Genomic DNA, 19,263 nt, shown 5'->3' with positions numbered 1-19,263 from the left:
TGTCTTTCCTTTTCTTGGGTATTTTAATTGTAATTCTAGAACTTTATACTATCCAATTTTCTTCCTTTTTACTGGCGCTGATATAACCTAAATGTGTTGAGAGCGCCGTAAAACCCTTAAAAACAAAAACAAAACAGAGTTCATTGTTTTTTTTTCCATGTGTGGCTGTGTGGTCTAGTGGTATGACTGTTGCCTTTGGAGTAGAAGGTTCTGGGTTCGAGACAGATTGAAAAGGCTCTTTACTCTCAATCTCTCATCTACTCAGGTTAAAATGAGTACCTGGCCGGTAACAGCACAATAATTCCAACCGTCCCGGAATTTCTGGATTTGTCCCAGGAATTGGTATAAAATAATGGCTGTCTCGGAAAATACGGAAGTTCACTTTTTGTCACGGAAATTTAAAAAATCAACCATTATACTACCACCACATCATCATCCCTACCACCACTACTACAACTACAACTACCACCACCACATCATCATCCCTACCACCACTACTACAACTACAACTACCACAACCACATCATCATCCCTACCACAACTACTACAACTACCACCACCACATCATACCTACCACCACTACTACAACTACCACCACCACAACATCATCCCTACCACCACTACTACAACTACCACCACCACAACATCATCCCTACCACCACTACTACAACTACCACCACCACATCATCATCCCTACCACCACTACTACAACTACCACCACCACAACATCATCCCTACCACCACTACTACAACTACAACTACCACCACCACATCATCATCCCTACCACCACTACTACAACTACAACTACCACCACATCATCATCATCCCTACCACCACTACTACAACTACAACTACCACCATCACATCATCATCCCTACCACCACTACACCAACTACCACCACACATCATCATCATCCCTACCACCACTACTACAACCACAACTACCACCACCACATCATCATCCCTACCACCACTACTACAACTACATCTACCACCACCACATCATCATCCCTACCACCACTACTACAACTACATCTACCACCACCACATCATCATCCCTACCACCACTACTACAACTACAACTACCACCACCACAACATCATCCCAACCACCACTACTACAACTACATCTACCACCACCACATCATCATCCCTACCACCACTACTACAACTACAACTACCACCACATCATCATCCCTACCACCACTACTACAAATACAACTACCACCACCACATCATCATCCCTACCACCACAACTACAACTACCACCACCACATCATCATCCCTACCACCACTACTACAACTACAACTACCACCACCACATCATCATCCCTACCACCACAACTACAACTACACCACCACATCATCATCCCTATCACCACTACTACAACTACAACTACAACTACCACCACCACATCATCATCCCTATCACCACTACTACAACTACCACCACCACATCATCATCCCTATCACCACTACTACAACTACAACTACCACCACCACATCATCATCCCTATCACCACTACTACAACTACCACCACCACATCATCCCTATCACCACTACTACAACTACCACCACCACATTATCATCCCTATCACCACTACTACAACTACCACCACCACATCATCATCCCTATCACCACTACTACAACAACCACCACCACATCATCATCCCTACCACCACTACGAGAACAACTACTACCACATCATCATCCCTACTACCACTATGGGCAGGGGGGTACATACTGTGTCTTCTATCCCCTTATATCTGTTTTCCAACATGCTTTCTGTCTTTGTCTTGGAATGAGATGACTTGGTTTTGTCCTGGCCCTAGCCGGAGTCCTGGCTGTGAGGGAAACAGTCAAATGTATAGTTATTGTTTTCGGAGATGATATTTTTTTCGTTGTAAATCATCTCTCTGTCATGTATTATTATATTTGTTATTTTAAATGTATAATGTAAACATTTGAGTGTGTTCCTCTTTGTTGGAATTTGTGCTTGTGTGGATGAGACTTATAGGTGGTGTCAAATTAAGTACTTTGATAGAGTGCTCTTGGAATCTACATCTGATACCTATTTGAACCAATTCCCCTTTGTCTTACTTTCTCTTGGCTGCTTTAATTGTAATTCTAGAACTTTTTACTATCCCATTTTCTTCCTTTTTACTGGCGCTGATATAACCTAAATGTGTTGCAAGCGCCGTAAAACCCTTAAAAACAAACAAACATACTACCAATACTACAACTACTACCACATCATCATCCTACCACCACTACTACAATAACCACTACCACATCATCATCCCTACCATCACTACTACAACAACTACTACCACATCATCATCCCTACCACGCCTACTACCACATCATCATCCGTACCATCACTACTACAACAACTACTACCACATTATCATCCCTGCCATCACTACTACAACAACCACTACCACATCATCATCCTACCATCACTACTACAACAACTACATACTACCATATCATCATCTATACCACCACCACCACTACAACAACTACCAGCATATCATCATCTATACCACAACTACAAAAATTTTCACCACCACATTGTCTTCCCTACCACCACTATTACCAAAAATACTACCACATCATCATCCCACTACTACAACTACTCTATCACATCATCATTTCTACCACCACTACTACAACTACTCAACATCTCGATAACCACTGCTACAAGACCTCATCATCTCTACCACCACTACCAAAAATTACCACAACCACATCATCTTCCCAACACCACATCATCCCTACCACCACATACCTACACAACTATACAATATCACCACATCATCATTCCGACCACCACTACCACAACCTTCACCACCGCCACACCATCTCCCCTACCACCACCACTACAACCACCCCACCACCAGATCATCAGCCATCAACAAACCGTATAATTTTGAAATTTGTAAGCTATTCTTTCTCTCTGTTATGCACTATATTATTTTTCCATTTACATATGTATGATTTGTACACAGTTCAGTGTGTTCCTGGTGGTGGGGACCTGTGCTTGTGTCTGGATGAGACTTTTAGGTGATCTCAAACTAGGGATAGTGTGCTCTTGGAATCTACACCTGGTTCCTATTTGAACCAATTCCCCTTTGTCTTTCCTTTTCTTGGGTATTTTAATTGTAATTCTAGAACTTTATACTATCCAATTTTCTTCCTTTTTACTGGCGCTGATATAACCTAAATGTGTTGAGAGCGCCGTAAAACCCTTAAAAACAAAAACAAAACAGAGTTCATTGTTTTTTTTTCCCATGTGTGGCTGTGTGGTCTAGTGGTATGACTGTTGCCTTTGGAGTAGAAGGTTCTGGGTTCGAGACAGATTGAAAAGGCTCTTTACTCTCAATCTCTCATCTACTCAGGTTAAAATGAGTACCTGGCCGGTAACAGCACAATAATTCCAACCGTCCCGGAATTTCTGGATTTGTCCCAGGAATTGGTAAAAAATAATGGCTGTCTCGGAAAATACGGAAGTTCACTTTTTGTCACGGAAATTTAAAAAATCAACCATTATACTACCACCACATCATCATCCCTACCACCACTACTACAACTACAACTACCACCACCACATCATCATCCCTACCACCACTACTACAACTACAACTACCACAACCACATCATCATCCCTACCACAACTACTACAACTACCACACCACATCATACCTACCACCACTACAACTACCACCACCACAACATCATCCTACCACCACTACTACAACTACCACCACCACAACATCATCCCTACCACCACTACTACAACTACCACCACCACATCTCATCCCTACCACACTACTACAACTACCACACACAAACATCATCCCTACCACCACTACTACAACTACAACTACCACCACACATCATCATCCTACCACCACTACTACAACTACAACTACCACCACATCATCATCATCCCTACCACCACTACTACAACTACAACTACCACCATCACATCATCATCCCTACCACCACTACCAACACAACTACCACCACACATCATCATCATCCCTACCACCACTACTACAACCACAACTACCACCACCACATCATCATCCCTACCACCACTACTACAACTACATCTACCACCACCACATCATCATCCCTACCACCACTACTACAAACTACATCTACCACCACCACATCATCATCCCTACCACCACTACTACAACTACAACTACCACCACCACACATCATCCCAACCACCACTACTACAACTACATCTACCACCACCACATCATCATCCCTACCACCACTACTACAACTACAACTACCACCACACATCATCATCCCTACCACACTACTACAAATACAACTACCACCACCACATCATCATCCCTACCACCACAACTACAACTACCACCACCACATCATCATCCCTACCACCACTACTACAACTACAACTACCACCACCATCATCATCCCTACCACCACAACTACAACTACCACCACCACATCATCATCCCTATACCACACTACACTACAACTACAACTACCACCACCACATCATCATCCCTATCACCACTACTACAACTACACCACCACATCATCATCCCTATCACACTACAACTACAACTACCACACACATCATCATCCTATCACCATACTACAACTACCACCACCACATCATCCCTATCACCACTACTACAACTACCACCACCACATTATCATCCCTATCACCACTACTACAACTACCACCACCACACATCTATCATCCCTATCACCACATACTACAACAACACACACCACATCATCATCCATCTACCAACACACACTACGTAACGAGAACAACTACTACCACATCATCATCCCTACTACCACTATGGGCAGGGGGGTACATACTGTGTCTTCTATCCCCTTATATCTGTTTTCCAACATGCTTTCTGTCTTTGTCTTGGAATGAGATGACTTGGTTTTGTCCTGGCCCTAGCCGGAGTCCTGGCTGTGAGGGAAACAGTCAAATGTATAGTTATTGTTTTCGGAGATGATATTTTTTTCGTTGTAAATCATCTCTCTGTCATGTATTATTATATTTGTTATTTTAAATGTATAATGTAAACATTTGAGTGTGTTCCTCTTTGTTGGAATTTGTGCTTGTGTGGATGAGACTTATAGGTGGTGTCAAATTAAGTACTTTGATAGAGTGCTCTTGGAATCTACATCTGATACCTATTTGAACCAATTCCCTTTGTCTTACTTTCTCTTGGCTGCTTTAATTGTAATTCTAGAACTTTTTACTATCCCATTTTCTTCCTTTTTACTGGCGCTGATATAACCTAAATGTGTTGCAAGCGCCGTAAAACCCTTAAAAACAAACAAACATACTACCAATACTACAACTACTACCACATCATCATCCCTACCACCACTACTACAATAACCACTACCACATCATCATCCCTACCATCACTACTACAACAACTACTACCACATCATCATCCCTACCACGCCTACTACCACATCATCATCCGTACCATCACTACTACAACAACTACTACCACATTATCATCCCTGCCATCACTACTACAACAACCACTACCACATCATCATCCCTACCATCACTACTACAACAACTACATACTACCATATCATCATCTATACCACCACCACCACTACAACAACTACCAGCATATCATCATCTATACCACAACTACAAAAATTTTCACCACCACATTGTCTTCCCTACCACCACTATTACCAAAAATATACCACATCATCATCCACTACTACAACTACTCTATCACATCATCATTTCTACCACCACTACTACAACTACTCAACATCTCGATAACCACTGCTACAAGACCTCATCATCTCTACCACCACTACCAAAATTACCACAACCACATCATCTTCCCAACACCACATCATCCCTACCACCACATCATCATCCCTACCACAACTACTACAACTATCACCACATCATCATTCCGACCACCACTACCACAACCTTCACCACCGCCACACCATCTCCCCTACCACCACCACTACAACCACCCCCACCACCAGATCATCAGCCATCAACAAACCGTATAATTTTGAAATTTGTAAGCTATTCTTTCTCTCTGTTATGCACTATATTATTTTTCCATTTACATATGTATGATTTGTACACAGTTCAGTGTGTTCCTGGTGGTGGGGACCTGTGCTTGTGTCTGGATGAGACTTTTAGGTGATCTCAAACTAGGGATAGTGTGCTCTTGGAATCTACACCTGGTTCCTATTTGAACCAATTCCCCTTTGTCTTTCCTTTTCTTGGGTATTTTAATTGTAATTCTAGAACTTTATACTATCCAATTTTCTTCCTTTTTACTGGCGCTGATATAACCTAAATGTGTTGAGAGCGCCGTAAAACCCTTAAAAACAAAAACAAAACAGAGTTCATTGTTTTTTTTTCCCATGTGTGGCTGTGTGGTCTAGTGGTATGACTGTTGCCTTTGGAGTAGAAGGTTCTGGGTTCGAGACAGATTGAAAAGGCTCTTTACTCTCAATCTCTCATCTACTCAGGTTAAATGAGTACCTGGCCGGTAACAGCACAATAATTCCAACCGTCCCGGAATTTCTGGATTTGTCCCAGGAATTGGTAAAAAATAATGGCTGTCTCGGAAAATACGGAAGTTCACTTTTTGTCACGGAAATTTAAAAAATCAACCATTATACTACCACCACATCATCATCCCTACCACCCCTACTACAACTACAACTACCACCACCACTCATCATCCCTACCACCACTACTACAACTACAACTACCACAACACATCACTATCCCTACCACAACTACTACAACTACCACCACCACATCATCACCTACACACTACTACAACTACCACCACCACAACATCATCCCTACCACCACTACTACAACTACCACCACACAACATCATCCCTACCACCACTACTACAACTACCACCACACAACATCATCCCTACCACCACTACTACAACTACCACCACCACAACATCATCCCTACCACCACTACTACAACTACAACTACCACCACACATCATCATCCCTACCACCACTACTACAACTACAACTACCACCACACTCATCATCCCTACCACCACTACTACAACTACAACTACCACCATCACATCATCATCCCTACCACCACTACACCACAACTACCACCACACATCATCATCATCCCTACCACCACTACTACAACCACAACTACCACCACCACATCATCATCCCTACCACCACTACTACAACTACATCTACCACCACCACATCATCATCCCTACCACCACTACTACAACTACATCTACCACCACCACATCATCATCCCTACCACCACTACTACAACTACAACTACCACCACCACACATCATCCCAACCACCACTACTACAACTACATCTACCACCACCACATCATCATCCCTACCACCACTACTACAACTACAACTACCACCACATCATCATCCCTACCACCACTACTACAAATACAACTACCACCACCACATCATCATCCCTACCACCACAACTACAACTACCACCACCACATCATCATCCCTACCACACTACTACAACTACAACTACCACCACACATCATCATCCTACCACCACAACTACAACTACCACCACCACATCATCATCCCTATCACCACTACTACAACTACAACTACCACCACCACATCATCATCCCTATCACACTACTACAACTACCACCACCACATCATCATCCTATCACACTACTACAACTACAACTACAACTACCACCACCACATCATCATCCCTATCACCACTACTACAACTACCACCACCACATCATCCCTATCACCACTACTACAACTACCACCACCACATTATCATCCCTATCCACTACTACAACTACACCACCACATCATCATCCCTATCACCACTACTACAACAACCACCACCACATCATCATCCCTACCACCACTACGAGAACAACTACTACCACATCATCATCCCTACTACCACTATGGGCAGGGGGGTACATACTGTGTCTTCTATCCCCTTATATCTGTTTTCCAACATGCTTTCTGTCTTTGTCTTGGAATGAGATGACTTGGTTTTGTCCTGGCCCTAGCCGGAGTCCTGGCTGTGAGGGAAACAGTCAAATGTATAGTTATTGTTTTCGGAGATGATATTTTTTTCGTTGTAAATCATCTCTCTGTCATGTATTATTATATTTGTTATTTTAAATGTATAATGTAAACATTTGAGTGTGTTCCTCTTTGTTGGAATTTGTGCTTGTGTGGATGAGACTTATAGGTGGTCTCAAATTAAGTACTTTGATAGAGTGCTCTTGGAATCTACATCTGATCCCTATTTGAACCAATTCCCCTTTGTCTTACTTTCTCTTGGCTGCTTTAATTGTAATTCTAGAACTTTTTACTATCCCATTTTCTTCCTTTTTACTGGCGCTGATATAACCTAAATGTGTTGCAAGCGCCGTTAAACCCTTAAAAACAAACAAACATACTACCAATACTACAACAACTACTACCACATCATCATCCCTACCATCACTACTACAACAACTACTACCACATCATCATCCTACATCATACTACAACAACTACTACCACATCATCATCCCTACCACGCCTACTACCACATCATCATCCGTACCATCACTACTACAACAACTACTACCACATTATCATCCCTGCCATCACTACTACAACAACCACTACCACATCATCATCCCTACCATCACTACTACAACAACTACATACTACCATATCATCATCTATACCACCACCACCACTACAACAACTACCAGCATATCATCATCTATACCACAACTACAAAAATTTTCACCACCACATTGTCTTCCCTACCACCACTATTACCAAAAATACTACCACATCATCATCCCACTACTACAACTACTCTATCACATCATCATTTCTACCACCACTACTACAACTACTCAACATCTCGATAACCACTGCTACAAGACCTCATCATCTCTACCACCACTACCAAAATTACCACAACCACATCATCTTCCCAACACCACATCATCCCTACCACCACATCATCATCCCTACCACAACTACTACAACTATCACCACATCATCATTCCGACCACCACTACCACAACCTTCACCACCGCCACACCATCTCCCCTACCACCACCACTACAACCACCCCCACCACCAGATCATCAGCCATCAACAAACCGTATAATTTTGAAATTTGTAAGCTATTCTTTCTCTCTGTTATGCACTATATTATTTTTCCATTTACATATGTATGATTTGTACACAGTTCAGTGTGTTCCTGGTGGTGGGGACCTGTGCTTGTGTCTGGATGAGACTTTTAGGTGATCTCAAACTAGGGATAGTGTGCTCTTGGAATCTACACCTGGTTCCTATTTGAACCAATTCCCTTTGTCTTTCCTTTTCTTGGGTATTTTAATTGTAATTCTAGAACTTTATACTATCCAATTTTCTTCCTTTTTACTAGCGCTGATATAACCTAAATGTGTTGAGAGCGCCGTAAAACATTTAAAAACAAAAACAAAACAGAGTTCATTGTTTTTTTTTTCCCATGTGTGGCTGTGTCGTCTAGTGGTATGACTGTTGCCTTTGGAGTAGAAGGTTCTGGGTTCGAGACAGATTGAAAAGGCTCTTTACTCTCAATCTCTCATCTACTCAGGTTAAAATGAGTACCTGGCCGGTAACAGCACAATAATTCCAACCGTCCCGGAATTTCTGGATTTGTCACAGGAATTGGTAAAAAATAATGGCTGTCTCGGAAAATACGGAAGTTCACTTTTTGTCACAGAAATTTAAAAAATCAACCATTATACTACCACCACATCATCATCCCTACCACCACTACTACAACTACAACTACCACACATCATCATCCTACCACCACTACTACAACTACAACTACCACAACCACATCATCATCCCTACCACAACTACTACAACTACCACCACCACATCATACCTACCACCACTACTACAACTACCACCACCACAACATCATCCCTACCACCACTACTACAACTACCACCACCACAACATCATCCCTACCACCACTACTACAACTACCACCACCACATCATCATCCCTACCACCACTACTACAACTACCACCACCACAACATCATCCTACCACCACTACTACAACTACAACTACACCACCACATCATCATCCCTACCACCACTACTACAACTACAACTACCACCACATCATCATCATCCCTACCACCACTACTACAACTACAACTACCACCATCACATCATCATCCCTACCACCACTACACCAACTACCACCACACATCATCATCATCCCTACCACCACTACTACAACCACAACTACCACCACCACATCATCATCCCTACCACCACTACTACAACTACATCTACCACCACCATATCATCATCCCTACCACCACTACTACAACTACATCTACCACCACCACATCATCATCCCTACCACCACTACTACAACTACAACTACCACCACCACAACATCATCCCTACCACCACTACTACAACTACATCTACCACCACCACATCATCATCCCTACCACCACTACTACAACTACAACTACCACCACATCATCATCCCTACCACCACTACTACAAATACAACTACCACCACCACATCATCATCCCTACCACCACAACTACAACTACCACCACCACATCATCATCCCTACCACCACTACTACAACTACAACTACCACCACCACATCATCATCCCTACCACCACAACTACAACTACCACCACCACATCATCATCCCTATCACCACTACTACAACTACAACTACAACTACCACCACCACATCATCATCCCTATCACCACTACTACAACTACCACCACCACATCATCATCCCTATCACCACTACTACAACTACAACTACAACTACCACCACCACATCATCATCCCTATCACCACTACTACAACTACCACCACCACATCATCCCTATCACCACTACTACAACTACCACCACCACATTATCATCCCTATCACCACTACTACAACTACCACCACCACATCATCATCCCTATCACCACTACTACAACAACCACCACCACATCATCATCCCTACCACCACTACGAGAACAACTACTACCACATCATCATCCCTACTACCACTATGGGCAGGGGGGTACATACTGTGTCTTCTATCCCCTTATATCTGTTTTCCAACATGCTTTCTGTCTTTGTCTTGGAATGAGATGACTTGGTTTTGTCCTGGCCCTAGCCGGAGTCCTGGCTGGGAGGGAAACAGTCAAATGTATAGTTATTGTTTTCGGAGATGATATTTTTTTCCTTGTAAATCATCTCTCTGTCATGTATTATTATATTTGTTATTTTAAATGTATAATGTAAACATTTGAGTGTGTTCCTCTTTGTTGGAATTTGTGCTTGTGTGGATGAGACTTATAGGTGGTCTCAAATTAAGTACTTTGATAGAGTGCTCTTGGAATCTACATCTGATACCTATTTGAACCAATTCCCCTTTGTCTTACTTTCTCTTGGCTGCTTTAATTGTAATTCTAGAACTTTTTACTATCCCATTTTCTTCCTTTTTACTGGCGCTGATACTACCTATGATGTTCGCATGGGTGTACGATCCGATAGTGATGTCGTTTCTTCTTCTCGTTACTAGCCTATCCTGTTTCTTTGGTTTGTGATTGTATTTTTGACAGGGGATTTTTTTTTTCTGTAAATCTTCTGCCTGTTTGTTCTTGGTTATTTATAGTTTAGCTTATGATATCTTTAGGTTATGATTTTGATTTACATTTGTACTATTTTTGTTAGATTGCTTGTTTTTTTGTTTCAGCGGTCTCTCATATAACCTCAATTGTGTTGGAAGAGACCTAAAGCAACAAACAAACAAAAAAAATCACTACTACAACAACCACTACCACATCATCATCCCTACCATCACTACTACAACAACTACATACTACCATATCATCATCTATACCACCACCACCACTACAACAACTACCAGCATATCATCATCTATACCACAACTACAAAAATTTTCACCACCACATTGTCTTCCCTACCACCACTATTACCAAAAATACTACCACATCATCATCCCACTACTACAACTACTCTATCACATCATCATTTCTACCACCACTACTACAACTACTCAACATCTCGATAACCACTGCTACAAGACCTCATCATCTCTACCACCACTACCAAAATTACCACAACCACATCATCTTCCCAACACCACATCATCCCTACCACCACATCATCATCCCTACCACAACTACTACAACTATCACCACATCATCATTCCGACCACCACTACCACAACCTTCACCACCGCCACACCATCTCCCCTACCACCACCACTACAACCACCCCCACCACCAGATCATCAGCCATCAACAAACCGTATAATTTTGAAATTTATAAGCTATTCTTTCTCGCAATGGTTGGAGAAAAATGTCCATGAAATTTAACTTTTAAGGTTTTATCATCTGTAAAATGTCCCTGAAATTTAAGGTTTTATTATTTGTAAAATGTCCCTGAAATTTAAGGTTTTATTATCTGTAAAATGTCTCTGAAATTAAAGGTTTTATTATCTGTAAAATGTTCCTGAAATTTAAGGTTTTATTATCTGTAAAATGTCCCTGAAATTTAAGGTTTTATTATCTGTAAAATGTCCCTGAAATTTAAGGTTTTATCATTTGTAAAATGTCCCTGAAATTTAAGGTTTTATCATCTGTAAAATGTCCCTGAAATTTAAGGTTTTATTATCTGTAAAATGTCCCTGAAATTTGAACTTGATGTTAGGCATGCCTAACAGCGTTGTCTCTGTTTGCACAAACTGTAGTATCGCCTAACAGGTGCCATGTCTCACCTTACGTGTCAAGTGTTGTTGTTGGCTAGGGACCCTTTGTAAAGCGCTTTAGCATGTTTAGTGGATATTGTGCTATATAAACGCTCTCGATGAAATGCAAGTCAAAGCAATGCAATGCCCATGAAGAACGAACTCCTTGAAAAGGGCAAAGATGAACCTCTATATGGTAAGTGTCATAGGTCAAAAAAATAAATAAAAAAAGGGAGGAGGGGGGGGGGTGCAATAAAGAAGATAAGCCTATATTCTAAATTTAGCAATAATAAAACTAAAATCTTTTTGAATGCTTGATGTCGATGTGCACACATTGGCAGATCTGATAACCAAACATAATTATGGCCTCGTCATGGAAAATAATTGACATAGGTTTGAGGGTATTTCCATGACAACAACGAGCCCTTAACAATTTGGGTTACCAGACCTGCCTACACAAGTACACGTGGGTTGATGTTGACTGATAAGGTTTGGTGTCTTGACTTGCCTCTCCAGACAAATCCTACGAGCCTACAACGTTCCGATGGATTACATCACCGTGGCCATCCTGATCTGGAATTTTGGTGTGGGCGGATTGTTCTGCATCCATTGGAAAGGGCCGTTACTCTTACAGCAAGGCTACCTCATCATTATCAGTTCCTTACTGGCTTTGATGTTCATTAAGTATCTCCCTGGATGGACCACCTGGACGGTGCTCGGGGTCATGGTGGTCTGGGGTCAGTCTGCCTCCATCTTTTTCTTTTCCCTCTTTATCAAGATGCACATCATTGCAGGTCTGATAACCGAATGCAGTTATCGGGCCTGTTTTAAAATTGTTGTAATGAACAATATTTTACCTTGGTTTGAAGGTCTTTCTATTATAAGAATGAGCCCATGACAATCTCGGTTACCAGACCTGTACAAGTTGTCCTTTATCTCTTTTTTCTTCGTTCTTATCTTTTTTTTTTTTCTTCCTTTCATACTCCAAACTAGATTTTTTTTTTTTTTTTTTTAAATTTTAAATTACTACCAATTTTTAGAAACTGCCAAATTCCAAAATGACTTTTTTCCACAAGAGTAGTTATGGTTTAAATCTTTATAATTGTAAGTTAAAGCACATTTTATTGGGATGTATAAGTCATCAGCAAAAGGTGTCATTAGGATTATACACAAATCACATAGATATTTCATCAGTATCTGAATCTGATTGTTACTCGAAGTCGACTCAATTCTGAGTATTTGTATTCGAGGGCGCAGAAAGTTGTTGAATGAGACAGTAGCCGTTGTTGGTGTTTAGGATGAAGAATTTTGATAATCCTCATTTGAAAGTTTCTAAATCTGTTGTGTTTACACATGATTTGTGGAGAGCGTTCCAGTCTTCGATAGTGCGGTTTAAATAATGAAATAATCACGATTGATTGAAAACTTGAGAGACTGGTATGAAAATAATAGCAGGAATATCGTCTCAAACTGATGAAAATGATAGCAGGAATATCGTCTCAAACTGATGAAAAAGATAGCAGGAAAATCGTCTCAAACTGATGAAAATGATAGCAGGAATATCGTCTCAAACTGATGAAAATGATAGCAGGAAAATCGTCTCAAACTGTTGAAAACAAGAGGGGGGAGTTGATTATTTTGTCTGAATTCCCCCCCCCCTCCCCCCCCCGTCATATATTGAGAAGATATTTCAGTGATTCTTGATGGGGCAGACCCCAGATTCTATGGGGTTTTTTTTTCTTTTCTTTAACCCTTTCCCTACTAATGCGACTGGATGCGACATTACCGATTACTTGCTAATGCGACTGGATGCGACATTACCGATCACATGCTAATGAGACTGGATGCGTCTCTCGCGAACGGCCTCGTTTTAGCGTAACATAGCAACGAGCTCTCGAGAAACTTCGTTTCAGTGCGAAATCCACGTTTTTAATCGGGTTTGACGATTCCGTATATCGAAACCGGATGTGTTTATTCAGTTTCGTTTTGAAACTGTGCCCAGTTGAAAATAGCCTACTTTCACGTTGTTCCAAGCAAAGTTTGAGACAGAATCTGGTTGCAATGGCCTTCGAATTTTTGAATTCTATTGTTTTTGAGAACGATTTTGAGGAAGATGATAATGAATCAGACATCGATGTGGAGCCAGAGAATCTAGAACCAGAGTTTAGATCTAACTCGGACTCTGATTCTGACAGCCAAGGTGAGTGTAAACAAAGAAAATGACGTTATTCAAGTGATATTGATAACTAAACTTGAGTTGCTTTGTGTTTGGCTTCTAAATAGATAGATATAATACAGTTTATTTGTAAGTTAAGAATATTTCACAGTAATATGACATCAGTAATTACTTAGCTCCCCCATCCTTCCACTAAGCAACACATGTTAGGCCTTTATAAGCAAATACCTACACGTTGCTGGGACCTCCCTGAACACATCATCATTCATTATCTATCATTTTGTCCTTTATGTTGTCATTCAGAACTCTCCATCTCTTCCTCTTTCTCTACATTTTCAACCTATTTAATCAGTCACTGACCTATTACTAAATCCATTTTTCTTCTTTTTTTTCTTTCATGTCAGCATCTGATGATGGACAAGCGGCGACGGGCGATCAGGAAATCACTTGGTCAGACATTCTATCCGACGTGACACCACGGATGCAACCCTTCACCGAGGCCTCAGGACCTGTCCATTCACTTGAAGGGGATGAGCCTTTTGACTTATTCCAACTGTTTATTGGTGATGAGCAGTTGGAGAGGATGGTGACAGAAACAAACATATATGCCCAACAACAGCAGCAAGGAAAAGGCGAAGAAGACAAATATTGGAAGCCAGTTGACTACAGCGACATCTGCACGTACATCGCAATCAACATCTTCTTCGGCCTCAAAAAGCTTCCTCAAACTGCACTCTACTGGTCCTCTGATCCCTTTTGGCGTGAGCCAGCTATTGCTGATGTAATGGGTCGTCAACGTTTTACCAAGATCCACCAATATTTTCACTTGGCGGATAGTTCGCAACAACCAACTCGTGATCTTCCGACGTTTGATCCTCTGTACAAAGTGCGTCCTCTCCTCGACCATGTCAGGGGACAATGCTACGCCCTCTACAAACCCAAACAAAAACTTGCAGTAGATGAAGAAATGGTGGGTTTCACGGGTCGACTGTCATTCAAACAATACATAAAAAATAAACCAACTCCATGGGGCATCAAAATCTGGTGTCTCGCCGAGTCTGACACTGGCTACCTGCTAAACTTCAGGGTCTACACCGGTAAAAACGAGGCAGCATCTCCCCATGGCCAGGGCTATGACGTTGTGTTTTCTATGGTGCAACCTTATCTGGATCTTCATCACATCGTGTATTTTGACAATTTTTTTAGCTCTCCACGTCTGGCTGCTGACCTCCTCCGGCGGGGTACATACTGTTGTGGGACAATTCGACCCAACAGGAAGGGATGGCCTCTTCGCAAACAGAAACAGAGGAGAGGGGATGTGGCCATGAAGCAAAATGGCCTTATGGTTGCTACCCAGTGGATGGACAAGAGGCAAATCAATGTGATTTCTACTTCATCGGACCCTTCCACAACTGTTGTTCCTCGTCGTTCCAAGGTCGGAGTTGTGAACCTGGAGATTCCACGACCTGTTCACGATTACAATTCAGGGATGTTTGGTGTAGATTTAAATGACCAATACAGGTCCTACTACTCTGTGGGTAGATCAGGGAGAAAATGGTGGCGCTATGTGGTGTGGTATTTACTTCAGGTCTGCATCATCAATTCATTTCAACTCTTGAGATCTGCTCGCCCACGTGCACCACGGGGCACATCAGCCTCAAGTCACCTGCTGTTCAGGACTTCCATTGTTAAGTCACTACTAAGGAGAGCAGCATAAAAAAAAAATCCAACTGAGGAACCATCAGCTGCAGGACAATCTAGGCCTTATGCATCAACACACTCCTTGTCAGCTATTCCTGGACGCAAGCGACGCTGCTATCAGTGTGCTGTGGATGGCATCAAAATGGCAAGTGGCAGAACAAGGGAGACCACGACAGGGTGCCATTTGTGCAACATCCATCTTCATGGAGGATCATGTTATTCAAAATTTCATGAAAATTTAAAAAAGTGACAGAAAAACAGTAAGAAAGAACAAAAACACTGCCTTTTCATATCCGCTTTTTTCATTTTTTGGATTTTATTAATTTTTTACAAGACATTGTGGACAAGAAACCCAAACAAAGTATATATTTTCTTAAACTGCATTCTTTTGGCTTTAATATGGTGTATTAAATTTGATTCTAAATGAATTTGGTGATTTTATATGATTTTTAAAAAAAAATAAGTGTATTTGAATTTAGAGTTATGTCCCTTGGCTTAGCAATTGGGGGTGGATCTGTGAATTTCCCTTAGCAATTCAGCCTGACTTATGGTGAACCTGTTAGCAAGGAAAGGGTTAAACTCACAGGAACTGATAGAGAACTGATAGACATGTATTCCTTATGTAGTAAAACATGATTACTCTTTGTGAAGAACTGGGTGGGGTTCATGACCTTCCATATTGGGCAGGGAGGCACTTACTGTGTCTTCTATCACTCTGTAGCTGTTTTCCAATTTGCCTTCTGTCTTCGTCTTGGAATGAGATTGTTTTGACCTGGCCCTGGCCAGAGTCCTTGGCTGGCAGGGAAACAGTCAAATGTATTGTTATTATATTGGGAGATGATATTTTTTTCCTTGTAAATCATCTCTCTGTTATATGTTATTATATTTGTTGTTTTGAATTTATAGTGTGAGCATTTGAGTGTATTCCTCTTAGTGGTATCCTGTGCTCGTGTCTGGATGAGACTTTTAGGTGATCTCAAACTATGCACAATGATGGTATGCTCTTGGAATCTACATCTGTTCCCTTTTTGAACCAATTCCCCTTTGTTTTACATTTTCTAGAGTGCTTTAATTGTAATTATAGAACTTTTATACTATCCCCTTTTCTTCCTTTTTACTGATATGACTTAAATGTGTCGCAAGCGCCGTAAAGCCCTTAAAAACAAACAGCAACAACAATCTTTGTGAAGACTATAATATATTAAATTGTCTAACTGGCTTGATCTTGGAATAGAGTGGTAACAGTGACTGCAAATCCCTGCTGTCATACTCAGGTGTAAAATGAGTACCTGGCCTTTAACAGCGTTGTCTCTGGCATGTACTACATGTCAAGTGTTGCTGTTGGATAGGGACCCCTTGTAAAACACTGTGAGCATGTTTAGTGGATATTGTGCTTAATAAAAGCTCATTTTTTTTTGTTTGTTTGTTTTTTTTCTGGTCCATTGGCTGTAAAATGTGTTCATCGTGTTGAGGAAGTAAAATTTGAGCGGGGGCTTGTGAAGGTTTCTAAGTTTGGAGCTGATGTAATTTCTTCAAGTCATTTATTCCAGTCTGCAATCACTCTAAGGCAGACGTGCCTATTACTTGAACATTTAAAAATTCGTTATTTTTAGCAGATAAAAACTGTAGTTGCTATAGTTAAATTTTAAAATCCACAGTTTTACCATCACAAGGATTAAATAACACTTCAAAACCCTTAAAATTCTGTCGTCTGGCGTCAACTTTCACTTTCAATTTAGAGATGCTCATGAAGCTCTGAGACTGGAGCCAACATTTTGTAATTCTACGAACTTTTTGTAATCTTAGGTTTGCTATATATAGGGAGGGTAGAATGAGAAATTCAGAAGTTTACGCTGGTAGAGATTGATATGAAATCATTTTTTCCAGACTTGTTCTCTCCATTGGATTGTGTTGATGGTTTGATTTTAAAATACGTGTTTCTCCAGATCTCGTGGCTGTTTTGTGTCCCAAGGGTCCCCTCAAGATGCTCGTCGAAGAAGCACAGACAAGAAATGAGCCCATCTTTCCTGCCTTAATTTATTCTTGTAAGTCGTGTCAGTGTCAGTCATTTCACACATGTGGGGGGGGGGGGTGGTTGGTGAGTCGTGTCAGTGTCAGTCATTTCACACGTGTGTGTGTGTTGTGGGGAGGGGGAGGGGGGGGGATGGGATGAGTCGTGTCAGTGTCAGTCATTTCACACATGTGGAGGGGGGGGGGGGGGTGAGCCATATTTTGTAAAAGTCGATTTGATTAGATATGTAAAAAATATAAATCAGATTGGATTAGATGTGGAGTGATAAATCAGATTGGATTAGATGCGGAGTGATAAATCAGATTGGATTAGATGTGTAAAAATATAAATCAGATTGGATTAGATGTGGAGTGATAAATCAGATTGGATTAGATGTGGAGTGATAAATCAGATTGGATTAGATGTGTAAAAATATAAATCAGATTGGATTAGATGTGTAAAAATATAAATCAGATTGGATTAGATGTGTAAAAATATAAATCAGATTGGATTAGATGTGTAAAAATAT

The 19,263-nt window shown here is 41.1% G+C and overlaps 1 protein-coding gene across 1 annotated transcript in view; it reads left to right on the top strand.

Moving 5' to 3' along the window:
• Positions 1-19,263, top strand: part of LOC144970276 (presenilin-1-like) — a 52,314-nt gene that overhangs the window by 14,078 nt on the left and 18,973 nt on the right. Inside the window, exons 6-7 of the mRNA XM_078909748.1 lie at positions 13,363-13,583; positions 18,670-18,768. Coding sequence (XP_078765874.1) covers positions 13,363-13,583; positions 18,670-18,768 — 320 coding nt within the window. The remainder of the gene's footprint in view (positions 1-13,362; positions 13,584-18,669; positions 18,769-19,263) is intronic.

The sequence above is a fragment of the Berghia stephanieae genome, chromosome 1 (genome assembly GCF_034508935.2).
Source record: "Berghia stephanieae isolate SIO BIC M18660-M18661 chromosome 1, UCSD_Bste_1.3, whole genome shotgun sequence".
Classification (NCBI taxonomy): Eukaryota; Metazoa; Mollusca; class Gastropoda; order Nudibranchia; family Aeolidiidae; genus Berghia; species Berghia stephanieae.
Note: the sequence above shows the minus strand (reverse complement) of the source record. Positions and strands in the feature narration are given on the sequence as shown.